At 46.7% G+C, this 15050-nt stretch overlaps 1 protein-coding gene across 3 annotated transcripts in view; it reads right to left on the minus strand.

Annotated features, from left to right (window-relative positions):
• The window catches only part of Ptpn12 (protein tyrosine phosphatase non-receptor type 12), a 63753-nt gene extending 56277 nt beyond the window's left edge, over positions 1–7476 (minus strand). For 2 of the 3 annotated variants that reach the window (XM_038315325.1, XM_038315324.1), the window contains exon 1: positions 7308–7476. In XM_038315325.1, coding sequence (XP_038171253.1) covers positions 7308–7406 — 99 coding nt within the window. In that variant the 5' untranslated portion in view covers positions 7407–7476. The remainder of the gene's footprint in view (positions 1–7307) is intronic. The other variant, XM_038315326.1, reaches the window with a different exon arrangement.
• Between the last annotated feature and the right edge of the window lie 7574 nt (positions 7477–15050).

The raw sequence follows: 15050 nt of genomic DNA on the forward strand, positions 1-15050 counted from the left end.
AATTGGGTATTTATTAAAAAGCACATTATTTATGGGATATGCCCCACCTAGATGAACCCTGGATATCTAAGTATTCTAAGCAGCACTCACAGAAACAGAGGACAGAATTAGTCAGAGTTTTGCAGAAGAAACTGCAAATAACAAACCACACTTTAAAAAAAATTTAAAGGTTTTACTTCAGTCTAGCATTCTTTTTAAACTAGAGAAAAACTTAGTGATCTATTTCCGTAAATGTCAATGTGGACACATGTGACTACAGGTGCCTGCGGAGTCCAGAAGAGGGTCCTTGGGAGCTAGATTTATCAGACAGTTGTGAGACAACAGATGTGGGTGCTGGGAACTGAACCTGGGTCATCCGTAAGAGCAGCACGAGCTCCCTCTCCACACATGTATGTGTGTATGCACGTCACAGTGCTCTAGTGGAGATCAGAGGATAGCGTGTGGGAGTCAGCTCTGTCCTTCCACCATGTGCACTCAAGGGATTGAGCACAGGTCCTGAGGTTAGCAGCCAAGAGCCTTTCCCCACAGAGCCATCTCACCCACAATTCTGTTTTCTTTCCCAGTGACTGCTCAAAGTACTACCACACTGTGTAACACGGCAGTGCATAGGAAAGGGGGAAAACAGCTCTCACGGTAATCTAAGACTACTATGGACTTTTTGAAGAATTCACCTGATAAATCTTTGTCTTAATAGCAGTAAACCTGGCTACAATCCCTACCTGTACAATGGACAGCAATGCTTAGCCTACAGACAAGGCATAGGGGAAGATCAAGAATTAAGTGCTGTCTCTAATCTAGGGAGATTTTTCAGCTGAGGTTAGTCAAAAATGTAAATGTTTATAAGCTTAATGAAATGAGTGGTATAGAAACAAATGTGTTTAATGTATGAAAAATTAAATTTATCTGAATGTTAGTCTATTTCATCTAAATTTCAAATACTGAAAAAAGCCACTTATATTCTAAAAATATAATTACCTAGAAATCATTCTAGGAAATTAACAGGTTAAGCAAATTTTTAGTGCACTGTATCAAAGATCTGGGAAATTAAAAGGTTCATTGCCACTTTTGAAATTTAAAATTTAAGTATGTCTGGCTGAACACAGAGGATGGCCAAGAAAGCAATAATTAAATTAGCGACACTAAACATTGAAATTAGCTCAATTTTAGGATATTTAATTATAATATTCAAATATTTCCTATGGCTGGCTTTCAAAAACCAGTTACATATACAAAATTCTTCAAGCTAACCCAAGATGTTATTTCACACCTGTACAGACAACAACAGTCAGAAGGACAGACAGCAAACTGGCCAGCACATATGTCCTATCGTTATGTGGGTGTTAGACAGTCCCGACAGTTCTCAGCTGAGCATCTACGAGGACTGAGGACATGAGCCCACACAGTCACGGTCACAGCAGCACTGCTATGCCAGTGGCCATAGGGGACAAGTCAAATACCAGCCAACAGACCAAGGAATGAAGAACATGTATTCTCCCCATACAAGATTATAATTCAGCCGGGCGGTGGTGGCGCACGCCTTTAATCCCAGCACTCGGGAGGCAGAGGCAGGCGGATCTCTGTGAGTTCGAGGCCAGCCTGGTCTACAAGAGCTAGTTCCAGGACAGGCTCTAAAAAAGCTGCAGAGAAACCCTGTCTCGAAAAACAAACAAAAAAAAAAAGATTATAATTCAGTCATAAAAAGTACTATCAATCCACACTGATAACACATCAGCCTAGTGTAGCGGCAAACTGTAATCCCAGCACTGGGAAGGAAGACTGAAGCCAGCCAGCACCCGGACAGCAAGGACCACACAGCAATATCCTAACTCAAAGAAACCAAATCAATAAAAACAGAACAAACCAGGCGAAACAGAATATTATGGGAAGACAGTCATAAAACCGACACTCCAATCCTATTTACACAGACCGTCCAGTCAGGTAACACCCCCCACCCCACAGAAGGGGACTCCTGAAGGCTGCGACTAGGAGTGACCGCAAAGACGCTTTGTACTGATTGTGACGACGGCCGTCCACAACTGCATACTTTGAATAAACTTAATGGTTGGCAATTATATATCGCTATAAAGCTACTGCTAACTTTAAAAACAGTATTTCAAACGTACCTAGAGTCCGAAGCCTAAGATCTCTGCACACCTTTAGTCAGTCACCCCCCTTCAAATACAAGCACCGAATCTCAAGATTCCAGGGTTAAAATGCATAGATAATAAGGAAAACATTATCTCTCAAAGCCTGGGTCTTTTCGTAGATTCTACCATCTAGTTTCAAAATGTTAAAATAAGTGGAAGAAAACTATCCTACATTTCACCTATTTTTTTCTTTAAACCATTTTAATCTGGTCTCTTCCATACTCTAGTCCCAAATGCTTTTTCTAGATAGCAAAACCCCTCTGGCCCAATGGAAAGGGTGCTTTCCCAACCCTACCCTAGTCCCACTAGCACTATGATCTGAGTCTAGGGACGCTCCTTTCTCACATCCTCCCTTCCTCAGGGCCTCCATTCTGACCACACCTTCCCAGGAGCACTCAGACACATTTCCCTGAAGCTGGCCACCCTTTATGCCTGTCTCCATCAGTTAGGCACTCGATCTGCCTCTATCTCAGACGCCTGTGACTCCCACCTCCTTAAACCCACCCTGGGATTAACAGTGAGCTCCACGTGCATACCGGACACTGCACAGGCATTTAGTATGTCCCAAACTAAATTCATCTTCTGCTCTGGAACCTTTTCCTACGATCTTGTTTGATCAGTTCTACTAATTTCTTCTCATACGTCTTTATCCACTGTACTAAATGGTACCTTATAGCTTGATTATATCCCCAGCTAGAAATCTCTGAGTTATAATACTATGTTTATTACCTAGTAAATCATTGAGACATCTCTCTCTTCTTCCTTCACCCCCAGTCTAGTATTTAGGCCTAGTTTTGAACTCCAGGATCCTCAGCCTTCTGAGTCCTGGAACCACCACACTGGGCTTAAGGCTCGTCAATCCTCATCAAATCTGTTCAGATCAAGCCCTTCCTGCCAAATAACTACCTTTCTTAAAACATTTCATGGCCCTCCAGAGCCCATTTTCTCTGAGTAAGATAAGGCTTCTAGAATCTCAGAGGGCAGGCTGGAGAAGGTGTGGTGTGGAGAGAGGAAGGAAAGCCACAGGAATGTTAAGCTAGCACATTTGCTGCTCTCGGTAATCTCACTTTCCCTGTAACCCTAAAAGGTATTTCCAACCTGCAGCCTTCCACATACACCCCAAGATAAGGAAGAATGCGGCTCAACCCCAAACGGCAAACTCATTTAACATACTAAGGTTTTTCTGGAGCATTTTTTGATGACAATTTGGTGTTACAATGTCAGAAGGCTGAATATGCCTGTAGGAGATGCAAGGGGAATTGTGTACATCACCATTATGACCCCACAGAAACTATAAATAAAGTAAGATCCCTCATGAAGTGGCAGAGGGAAACCTCTCTTCACAGCCCAAACCCTACCTACCTGTCTCAGACATCAGCTTTTGTCTGCACTATATACTGGCTCTCTAGTCCTCATGGTTCAAGAATGCCTCCTTGTCAATCAACTCCAGGGAAGTTTATGGAGTAAAACCTGACTCTGGGGCTGGAGAGATGCCTCAGACTCCATTAAGGGCACCGGGTATTCTACAGCACCCATAAGACAACTCACTATGTCTAACTATGATTCCAGAATTGATACCCTTTTTTGAGCTCTTCTGGGCATCAGGTATGCACACGGTACGCTAACATACACATAGGCAAAATACCCATACATATAAATAACTCACTCACTTAAATAAAACTGTTAGAAAACCTGTCAAATACCAATGAGCACCATCATCTTAGACTAAAAGCCGAGAGTAAAGATGAAGTCCAGACCTGTCACCAGCTATTTAACAAAATTAGCATGTCATGTCGGGACTCATGTGCCCGACACAGTTTGCACAATCTTGGTGCCCATGCTTCTCCTCTTGAGAGTAAGGCAAGGCCAAGAACAAACCAAACGACGGTGAATTCCTTCTTTCCTCCGTCCACCTTGCAGACAAGGTCTCACTCTCATATAAACTAGGCTTGTCTGAAACCCCCAACCTTCCCGCCTCAGCTCCTGACTGCTAGGACCACTAAGGTAGACATCAGTAGTAATCAAGAAATTCACGCTATGCGTGATGGCAAATATTTCTGGCACTTGAGTCGTGGAGGCTAGAGAATCCAGAGTTCAAGGTCAGCCTGTACGCGCAGGCAGCAAGTTCAAAGCTAGTCTAGGTTCTGTGAGATCTAGACTCAAAAACACCAGGAAGAAACGAAAAAATTCCAAACCAAACAAGATAAGATTTCTAAACTATTAAATAAATCAAGATAATTACTATATATGTAAACCTTACTGACATTTGTCTTTTTAAAGTTGTAAATATATATAAATGTTGTATTCTCTGATACAGTACACTTCCTGTAAAGAGATTATTAGGCAATAAACAATGTAGAGGCTTTATTCATGTTAAAGTATTTAACAGAAAATACAACAGACTAAACATTCGACTATAAGCAATTGGTAAACTATAGTCACACTGTGACACTCACTTAAATTATTGCTAGAAAGTAGCTGTAATTAATAAAAGACACCAAAAATCTGAGTTTAAAAAAAACCCCAGAAGACAAGAATATAACACAGGTATGGCAGGCTCATCTTAATCTCCAAATTAATATTGGAAGGCAGGGATCAGTTCAAAAGCAGCCCGGGTCACAGTGAGCTCAGTTCCCTGCCCCCTCGGGAAAAAAACTCCCCAACTACCTAAAAGGCCTGTGTACTTATTGTGACATAGACATTACAAACAAACACAGGGAGAATAATGGAAATAGTCACAGTATGAATGACCAATCCACTTTCCCAAGCACAAGCATTACCATTAATGGTTACTACTGTTAATAGTATTCTAAAATTTCCAATATTTAAACTATATTGCTTTATAATGAAACAGCTGTTATAGTGTTATAGTGGTCTCTTAAGATTCAGCTCTACAATGTTAAATTTTTAAAATGGAGTTTTTAATCCACATCAGAAGATAAGAATAACAAGTCAGAGTTTATCAGGATCATCTTTGATTCTCCTTCCATAACAGAAGATAGTTCCTTTCCAGCCTTCTAGTTAAGGGGATAAAAAGAGCCAACCACCAAAAGTCTTAATTATAGCTGTTGCTTATCAAGTCAGGAAATAAAAAAAAAAGCAAGCACTATAAAAGAATAGCTTTAGTCATCAACTCTCTAACGTAGAACTGCCTAGCTACTTTGGTATCATGGAAGAATGGGAAGAGAGCTGGTCCTTGTGAAATGACACCTCCAATAGAAACCCCTGACTCACCTCCAAAGCAAGAAGCCCAAGGCTGTATCCCCTGTCTACAAGTTCAGGGGCTGGGCACCTGTCTGAGCGGCCTGCATTACCAAACAATGCTCCTTGACAGAGTATAGCCAGGAACAGGCAGGGAGCAGCCAGGGACCACATGGCCCTTCCATAACCAAGAAGGGCTGGAACCATTATTTTTAAACAAATACATAAAGTAAGTTGTTTTCTTCTACTTTCCTACGGAGTAGTAAAAAGGGGACTCATCTAATTTCGTAAATGACATTCAAAAGAAACTAACACAATCAAAATTCTTGATGGTAGGAAGGGAAAATTACACTTTAACCTTTATAGATTAAAAGTCCTTTCCCCAAAACAGTACCTAAATAACAGAAAATGTTTAAAATAAAGGATCTACATTTCTCAGTCTTCACCATATACTAAATAAAACCTTGCTCCTACTTTCTAGTTTTACAAATCTGAGAGATGGAAATCACAAAACTCCACAATGCCATTAAACACTGTGCCAACTTTAACACTAAAGTCTTATTAGACAGAAGTCTCTTTAAAATATGAAAACCTTCTGTACTAAAAGTCATTTCGTCTGCACTTTGAAATAAAAACTCGCCAACGTTTCGGACCCACTCATTTTTATAGACCTCAACCTTGTATGGCTCTTCGTAACCAAATTTCAGGTTGAGATGAGTATTATTAGAAGCGCACCTTGTCAGGGAGCACATTTTTCCCTAGCTCATTTCCCAGCCCCCGCTAAGGAGAGAAGGACTTCCCAAGTCCAATTTCCTTTTCCATTCCCCAGACCTCCAGGGTTTCCAACGCCCCAGTCTTGCGCAACATCCGTAGGAGCAGCAGCCGCAACCACGGCCTCGTAAGCCGGGAAACAACCCTTAGAGGGAACATTGTCCAGCAGAAAAATAAAAGGAGCGGGGAGGGGGCAATGTAGGAAGCCGGCTGCCGGTCTCACGCCTTCGGAATGGGCACCCCCCAATTACGTACCTAGAGCAATTTCACCTACTGGATTTTAACCCTCACCCCGACTCAAGCCTGCCTACACAAGCAGAGTGCGGAAAGGGGGGGGGCGGCGGAAAAGGGGGAACGGGAAGGTTATCTCCCAGTTCAGGGCTTCAGCCCATATAGTCGCCTCCACCCCACCAGGACTATTGTTCCCAAGTTCCCCACCCCCACCCCGGATAGGAAGTGATAGTCACATCCCCTCCGGCCCCGGCAATATCCCCTAGGGTCCCGAGTGAGCTTCCTTCACGATAACCCCCAACCACCCCGAAACCCCTACCCCACCCCACCGCACCCCCGCCAAACCTAAAATCACGCCGGTCTCACAGACCACCTTAACCCCGGGTCTCAGAAGAAACCGGACCGGACCAACGGAGATCAGGTAGAGCACGAGATTCCGTACGGACAACCCTTTGGCAAGCGGTGATAATCACCGTGAACTCGGAGCCGGCGTCGTCCCACCGTCCCCTCGGACCCAGGCCGGCAGCAGCGAAGGGACTCGGCGAGTGAACGCCAACACCGCCCTCGCTCCCCGCTCCGCCGGCCGCGGCCCGACGGCTCGCCCCGACCTTCCCCGGAGGGGCAGGCGGGGAAGGCGGGCGTGGGCAGGCGAGCCCGCACCCCAGCCGCCGCCGCCCGGCCGCCCTGCCGGGAAGACAATAGGGAGTCGCGGACGGCGGGGCCGGAGCGGGCTGGGCCGGGCGGCCGCTCCCTCGGCTCCCGGACCGCGGAGAACCGAGGCCACGGTGGGGCGGTGGCGACCTCGCCTCCCGCAAGCTCGCCGACGGCGCTGGCCGCGCGCCCCGCACACAAAGCGCTGGCGCATCCCCGGCCCGGGCCGACTCGGGGGAGAGGCGAGGGGAGCTCCGGGGAGCCGGCGACCGACACACGAGGGCGGCGGCTCGGACGGACACTCACCATGAAGTCCCGGGCGAAGTTGTCCTCCCCATTGTGGTCCGGACTCTTCATGGCCTGCACCCGCTGGATGAACCTCCTCAGGATCTCCACTTGCTCCATCCTCCCGCCGCCTTCCCCCCGCCGGCCGCCCGCGCGCCGCAGCGCCCGCTCCGTCTTCCCCAGCTCGCTCCGGCCCGGCCCGCCCGCCCTCCCCGCCTCCCTCCCGCCCGCCGCGCCGAGGCGGCTGCGGCTGCGGCGGCACCGGCCGGGCTTCCCCGCGCAACTTGAAAGAGCGGCGCGGCTTCCCTCAGTCCCAGGCGAGCCGCGGGCTAGCGCCGGCCCCGGCCCCCAGCCGGCCCCATCCTCCTTCCCCGCCCTCCTCCGTCCGAGCCGCCGCCGCCTCAGGAACACGGCTCTCCGCTCGCCCTGCCCCCTTCCCGGTTCTTCCTTTTCCCCCCCACCCCCCGCCCGCAGCCGTAGCCGCCTCTCCCCGCGGGCGCGCCCCCGCCGCCACCCAGACGCGCGGGCCCGAGCGGCGGCCCCGCCCCACGAGCGGCGAACCAGACACCGCCTCTCGCCTGCCGGGCCCGCCCCCCACCCTCTCTGAGTGGCTGGGAGTCGCTTCCGGGGCGGGGCGTGTCCCTCCTGCGCTCTCTCTGCGGTGAGCTTGGCTTTTGGCTGGGCCGCCGGCGTCTGGAAGCGGGGCCGAGCCGACTGGGTCAGACCGTAAACTTCAGACGGGACCTGCGCGTCCCCCGTCTCCGCCCCCGGGAGGAAAGGCGACTCCCAGAGTGCCTCAGTGCTCGCTCCCGCCGGCCGCGGGCCAGGACTCCGAGACCCCGCCTGCCGGGACTGCCCGGAGCCGGGTGGACAGAGGGATGCTGGGAATTGTAGTACAGTCACAGCCACCTTCGCCGCCCGTAGGCGCTCTCTGTACTAATGGCTTGGTGAAGGGCATCTCGGGCTTTGGCACTTCGGCTAGGAGAAGCCAATCGTTTCTTGAATGGAAGGGCGTACTCTTTGCAAATTTATTTAAACCCCAGTGAGCGGGAGCTCGAAATTCAGAGAGCGTCCTTCACGCCGCACATGCGATAGGAGCCCTGTTTGCCAAGTGGAAGATAATATTTCTTCCTACCTTTAAATAGGTACGGCTTCAGAACTGAATGGGAGATCTTCCTTCGTAGAATAGAATCTGACTCTTAACCAGAGAACATGCTGGTGTAAGGTGTCCTTTCATAAATAAAGTGATTCGCCCCAAGCCCAGCCCCACCCCTAGCGCGTTCGTGTAGAGTCCAAACCAGAGCGCAGGTTCCTTTGCTTTGACTCCGGCAACACACACTGCCTCCCGAAGAGACAAGAGTTTGTGGTGGTACTATTGCACAACTGAGGGATTGATCCATGGACTGACTTTGCTCACTTACATCACAAACATGTTTTTTCACAGAGCTGGTTGCCAGGAAATTCGGTTAAGGTAGGAAATAGCAATGCAGGATCCATTTCCTGAACTAATGTTTTGCTGCACCATGAAATTTTAGAAAGCTCAAAAGAACAAATGTGAGCCGCAATATACAATTACGTTTTAAAATAAAGTACAGAAAATAATGTACCTAACTCATATCAACCCATTTCTCTCAGAGAACTGGTCTTTCAGATGTGTCCCTTCCAAATATTTCGCTACACTTTTATATATGTGTACCTGTAAAGAGAGTTTTGTTTTGGTTTGGCTTTTAGAACAGTCTTAGTAGGTAACGCAGACTGGCCTGGTCCTCACCAGCCTCCTACCTCAGCCTTTCAAGTGCTGGGACTGTTTTGCTCTATTTTAACCACTCAGGAGCCAGGTGTGGTAAGGCAGGCTTGTGATACCTCCAGTCAGGAGGAGAAATAGAAAGATCCTGAGTCTGAGGCCAGCCGGGGGCTCCCTGCTGATAGCCTGTTTCATAAACTGAATCACTTCAAGGGGTACTCTCATTTCCAATATACACTTTTGAAAAGAGTGTCTGTTGGAATTTAACCCGCCACAAAAGCTAGATTTCACTGAATGTAAGCAAAAGTATTCGGGCTTGAAGGCAAAATAGGTAGATGGCCTTCACTTGAGCTTATTTACTTTTATAGTTTGGTTTCTCTGAAGCAAGGACTCACTCCGCAACCCGAGCTGGTCTTGAACCCATGGCAGTACTCCTGCCTCAGCCTCATGTGAGTGGGGGGTACAGGCTTGGGCCACTGTGACCGCCTGCTCTTATGGTATGTTCAGAGAATGTAAAGCCAGCTAGTGATTGGTGGGCGCTGTATGGACTTTATACCAGAGCTGCTGGCAGTCTGATGGGTAGCAGACAGAGTCTGATTTGGGCTAGAGTAGGGCTTCTCTCTTCTCCAGGAGAAAGTGTGTGCAATGCCTGAGGGTTTCTTGAGTTTACAGCAGTCACTTTGGGTCAATGAAAATCTAAGCGTCTCTGAAGGGTCCCGCTGTTTAGAAAGGCTTAGCTTTCCTTATGAATAGCTGACTACTTCTTTTTAACTTTTCTTAGGATTACAACTTGTACAAAATAATTTCATTATGATAGCGTCGCACATACATCTCATTTTCTTTGCTGATATTCGTCCTCTCGTTGCCTTTTCTTGTCCTCCCTCCTTGTGTCCTTCTGCCAGGTTTCCCTCATCCAGATACATCTGGAAGGCCATCAAAGGGCTCAGTGTGTACAGGTGCCTTCTGCAAGGGCCAATGGCCTGTTGCCGGGAAGAAGAGAGGCTTCCTTAAGCTGACCTCCACGCACCCATCCCTGCCACACACAAATAAATAAATGTATAAATAAATCCAGAATGTCCTAAATATATTTGGGTCTTGTTTCAACCTTCCCCCCGCCCCCTGCGTGTGTGTGTGTGTGTGTATATGCTCGTGTGCTTGTGCACACACACACACGAGATGCATACAGGTGCCCTTAAAAGCCACAAGAGGGGTCAGATTGTTTGGATCAGGAGTTACAGGTGGTTGTCATTTGCCTGCTATGGGTGCTAAAAGCTGAACTTGGGTGCCCTGGAAGAGCAACAAGTGTTCTTACTTGCCAAGTCATCTCTCTAGCCCTGTATCTTTATTTATTTTCAGTATTTGGTTTCTGAGGCAAGGTCTCATTACATAATCAAAGCTAGTCTCAAACTTGCTATGTAGGCGGACTGGCCTCAAATTTCTGGCCCTCCTGCCTCAGTCTCCCAAATACTGAGACGGTAAGTGTGCAACACTATGCCCAAGGCTGTTTGTCCTTTTGTATTCTGAATATTTTGCTATTCAAATGTATTGATTTTCCAAAAAGAAAAAAGTTATTCCAAATGGTAGGAAGAATGTCAGTATCTTTTATGGAACACGTAAATAAAGAGTAAAGGAGGCAGGTCTTATTTTAGGATTTTTTTTTTTTTTTGAAACAAGGGCTCATGTAGGCCAGGCAGGCCTTAAACTTGCTATGCAGACAAAGACAGTTATGAATTCCTGATTTTCTGCCTCCACCTCCCAAATGCTGGGATTGTAGCACACACACCCATGCTCTGGTGTGTGTGTGTGGTTTGCTTGCTCGCTTGTTTTGGTTTTGTGGCAGATGGGAGGCTACAGGCAGTGTCATCGATTTCAGGGGAATTTAATGTCTCGCCACCCTCCGCTGTACTTCAGTGTTTGGGCACTTACTTCAGTCCTCAAGTTTTCAGTCCACAGAGACTGCCCAGTGGCCTGAGGCTTGGTATGGGAGGGTGATCTCAGCCCGTTGCTTCTCATAGGAATCTGAACTGGGGAACCAAAACAGAAGTCATTAGAATAACGAGGGCAGGAGGTATGCTGCCGCGAGGTAGGATTGGGTTCTGGTAGCTGAAGTCAAGAGGCGAGGCAAAGACACCACGACAGAGAATCTGACTGGTAAAGAACAAGAAGCAGGCGTTTGGCTGGGTGGAGGGTTAGGGTGCAGCCCATGTGGTCGCCAGGGAGAATCCTTGGAGCAGCCTGACTTCTGATACTTATGAGGCTAGGTTGGTTGACTTTTACATAAATCAGCTCAGAACAGGCAGCACTACAGAACATGGGCTCTGAAGTCAGAGAAAGTGCTCTGCCCCTGACATGGGCCAGTCACCGAACCTCTGCGAGTCTCCCAGGAAAGCCTCCTGATGGTCCCGAGCTGCTTCTCAGCATCGCTGTCCTCTATAATAGATCATGCTTGCACATAGAACACAAAACAGAAAACTAGTTAAACGTGGTGATTTCTACATTTCAAATTTCTTCCCTCCTGTTGTCTCTTTTAGCTCTTTTCCTTTTCCTTCTTCCTAGCCACCTACCCTGCAGGGAAACATGAGGAATTGGAAGGGAGCCGAAGAAAATGGTAAAAGGGATTGTACTTTTGTGGTCTCAGCAAGAAGAGGTTCTGAAGAGTTAAAAATCTGAACGAGGTTTCAGTGTATCCGTTTGTTCACACTCGTGTGTGCTTTCACGACTCACTTGCAGAGATTTGAACTACTGACTCTCCCTTCTCATAACAGCTGTGGCCATGACAGCTTCTAGCATGAGTGCAGCTTCTTCTTCTTCTTCTTCTTCTTCTTCTTCTTCTTCTTCTTCTTCTTCTTCTTCTTCTTCTTCTTCTTCTTCTTCTTCTTCTTCTTCTTCTTCTTTTCTTCTTCTTCTTTTCTTCTTCTTGAGAAGCAATTTGGTATCACGAGCTTCAGTAGCAGAAGAGAATCTAAATAAAACGCAGGGAGTGAACATGATTAGCTCACTCGATGCAACAGCCAGGAGACTCATGAACATGACACACAGATCCTGCGTTCCCAACTTGTTACACAAGCCACCGAGGCACCACACTTACACCTGCTATAATTTGTGTGACACTAAAGGTGACGATTGAAACCATTCCTGAGATTCCGGAGCTGACCCCACATCACGTTTTGTGCCCCCCAGTCCGGTCAAAGCTGAATCCCAGATGGATGCCCAGCCGGGAATTTCCAGGGAGTAGCTGCGCAAGAGGAGAGTCCTCTCTCCTTTATCCTTGCTGTCCGCTTATTCTTGCATTCCTCAGTCTCATCCCAGCAAAACCAGTTGTTGGCCATTTTCTTAATTTGTGTAGTGTTTGTTGAAATTGTTTAATCCAATAAAAAGGAAACTGAGCTAAGGAAACACACTTTTTAATGTCTTGGGGGCAGCAATATTTACTAAAGAAAGGATTATTAAAACAACTTGGAAATGATAAAATTTGATAATCTGTATTCCTAAGGCTTAATATTGACAACTTTTAAACACATTAATCTCTGTTATCTTTATCTTTAAAAGTGCATTAGAATAGTAGTGGGGGAGAGGTGGAAGGTAAGCGCCTATCGCTGAAGATAACATGCACTTCAGAAAAAGACCCAGAGACCCCTGAACTGGAATGGATCCGAATGCCCCCTCCATAAGGACAAGATCTCATGGAACCAGAAGATACCATGCAGACTCCCAAAGGAGGGAGGCTACCTACCCAGCTGTGAATGCTTATGAACGAGCTCAATGACCAGCATGGCATGCTAGCTCTAAGGGTGCAATAGTGGCATGCTTACCTTGGCAGTCACCAACAACACTCTAACTGGACTCAACAGAATGGAAGCCCTGCCTGGCACCGGGAACCTTACTACTCAGTGCTAGTGAAGTCATGGTTGTTGGAGGAGAATCCACAGCCACTTTCCTAAACCAGCATAATCCCTGATAACAATCTCTAAACCTTTGTCCTCATTCATACAGGTAAGTGTAGTCTACACTCCTCAAGTGAGACTTCTATTCACAATAGGTGGAGGCTACTACAGAAGACCACACCAATCAAAACACACAATTGTAGAGCCCAGTCCTAGTGGTTGTATTTATAAAACACTCCTGCACCCCAGGCTTGGGGAACATTGTAGAAAACGGAGCCAAAAGATGGTAAGAGCCAGAGGATTAGGGAGTTTGCTGTGAGACTGTGTCTCCTACTAATGTCAGAAGCTACACCCATAAAGTCTCACCAACGTGTCTGCCCAAGCATGAGTGGAATAAGGGTGACACCAGGGAAGATGCCACATGGGATGGGGCAAAGGCATCAACTCTACACAAAGACCTATAGACAACCAAGGAAATCTGGGAGTGGTGTATTTGGTTTTCCCAGGGAAAAGCACAGCAATTAGTTGAACACTGTCAAATGGTCAGCTCTGAAAGCATACATATTAGTAACCTATGGAATGATCAAGTTATATTAAGGGATATATATGTACATAAACATATGTGCGAAAACAATGAAGAAAGAGACCATGAATTTGAAGGCTAGTGGGAAGGGAAGAGAGAAATGTAATTATAATCTCTAAAATAAAAAAATGGGGGGGGGGGAACTGAAGAGTTGACTCATTAGTTAAGAGCACTGACTGCTCTCCCAGAGGACCTGAGTTCAATTCCCAGCACCCGCATGGCAGCTAACTACACTCTATAATTCCAGTTCCAGGAGATCCACCATCCTCTGAGGGTACCGGGTACAAAAGTGCTTCATGTGCATATATGCAGGCAAAGTACCCATACACATTAAAATACCAGCAGGGAAATTCAGTGGCTGACACTCGACTCGAGGAAATTGCAGCCTGTTAACAAAGGCTAAGTGTGGAGTAACACATACCGTAGGAGAATGCGGTAGTCAGATCCACCCTCTCTAATTTTTTTCTATCTCATCTTTCCTGTGCCACTTAACATTCAAAGAAAGATAAAAAAAAACACTTCCAAATAACTTCAAAGGAAACGTCCTACCTAACATCTGATTAGTGATGCTTTAACATGATTTCCCATGAGGGTTCTGCCCTTGAGTTGCTCATAATCTTATAACTAGTCCTGCCCCCATTCACCTATCAGTAACCCCAGTAAACTCATTCTTTCACAAACTAGAGAATTGTTTCATCGGTCTGTTGTTTGTGTCCTTCCTGTAGAATAGGTAAACAGGCATTTGTTCACGGCTCCTAGGAAAAGTTACACAATCACTTCCTTCCTGAAAGTTAATTTTAACTTTAGTTAACATTAGATCGAGATATAATTGACTGTGGTTTTATGTATACGTGTTTCGTGTTGTGTATGGTGCAAGCAGGTGAGTGCACGGGTGTGTATACATGTGGGGTGACCACAGCAGGATGTAGATGTTCTTTCTCTCCCTTGCTTCCTTGAGACAGTGTTTCTCACTGAATTAGCCTCTGAGATCTCAGCCGGTCTCTCCCCCTACCCAACTCCCAGTGCTGCAGTGCTGCAGCCGGCCTTGCCCCCTTTTATATAAGTATCAAGGGTTCAGACTCAGGTTCTCATGCCTACAAGCAAGAGATCTTATCCACTGAAACATCTCCCTAGCCCTCAGTTCCTTAGTTAATCATTGTTTGTTTGTTTGTTGAGACAAGGTTTCTCTTTGTAGCCTTAGCTGCCCTGGATCTTGCTCTGTAGATCAGGCTGCCCTCAAACCCATAGAGATCTGCCTGCCTCTGCCTCCCAAGTGCTGAGATTTAAGGTGTGCGTTACCACCGCCACTACCACTACCACCATCACCGGCTTAGTTAACCGTTGTTAAGTGAACAGGTCAGGGGTGTTTAGTATATCTCGCAGTGTCTGCATGATGCTCCCAAAAGGAGACCCCATCCCTACCCAGTGTTTGATCTTTACTCACTCCTTGTCCAAAACTCTGACAGCCACTAATTTGTATTCTGTCCCTGTAAATTACTTAGACTCTGTGTCTTGTATTACAGAATCATATACTATATGACCTCCTATGTGAT

The sequence above is a fragment of the Arvicola amphibius genome, chromosome 18, assembly GCF_903992535.2.
Source record: "Arvicola amphibius chromosome 18, mArvAmp1.2, whole genome shotgun sequence".
Classification (NCBI taxonomy): domain Eukaryota; kingdom Metazoa; phylum Chordata; class Mammalia; order Rodentia; family Cricetidae; genus Arvicola; species Arvicola amphibius.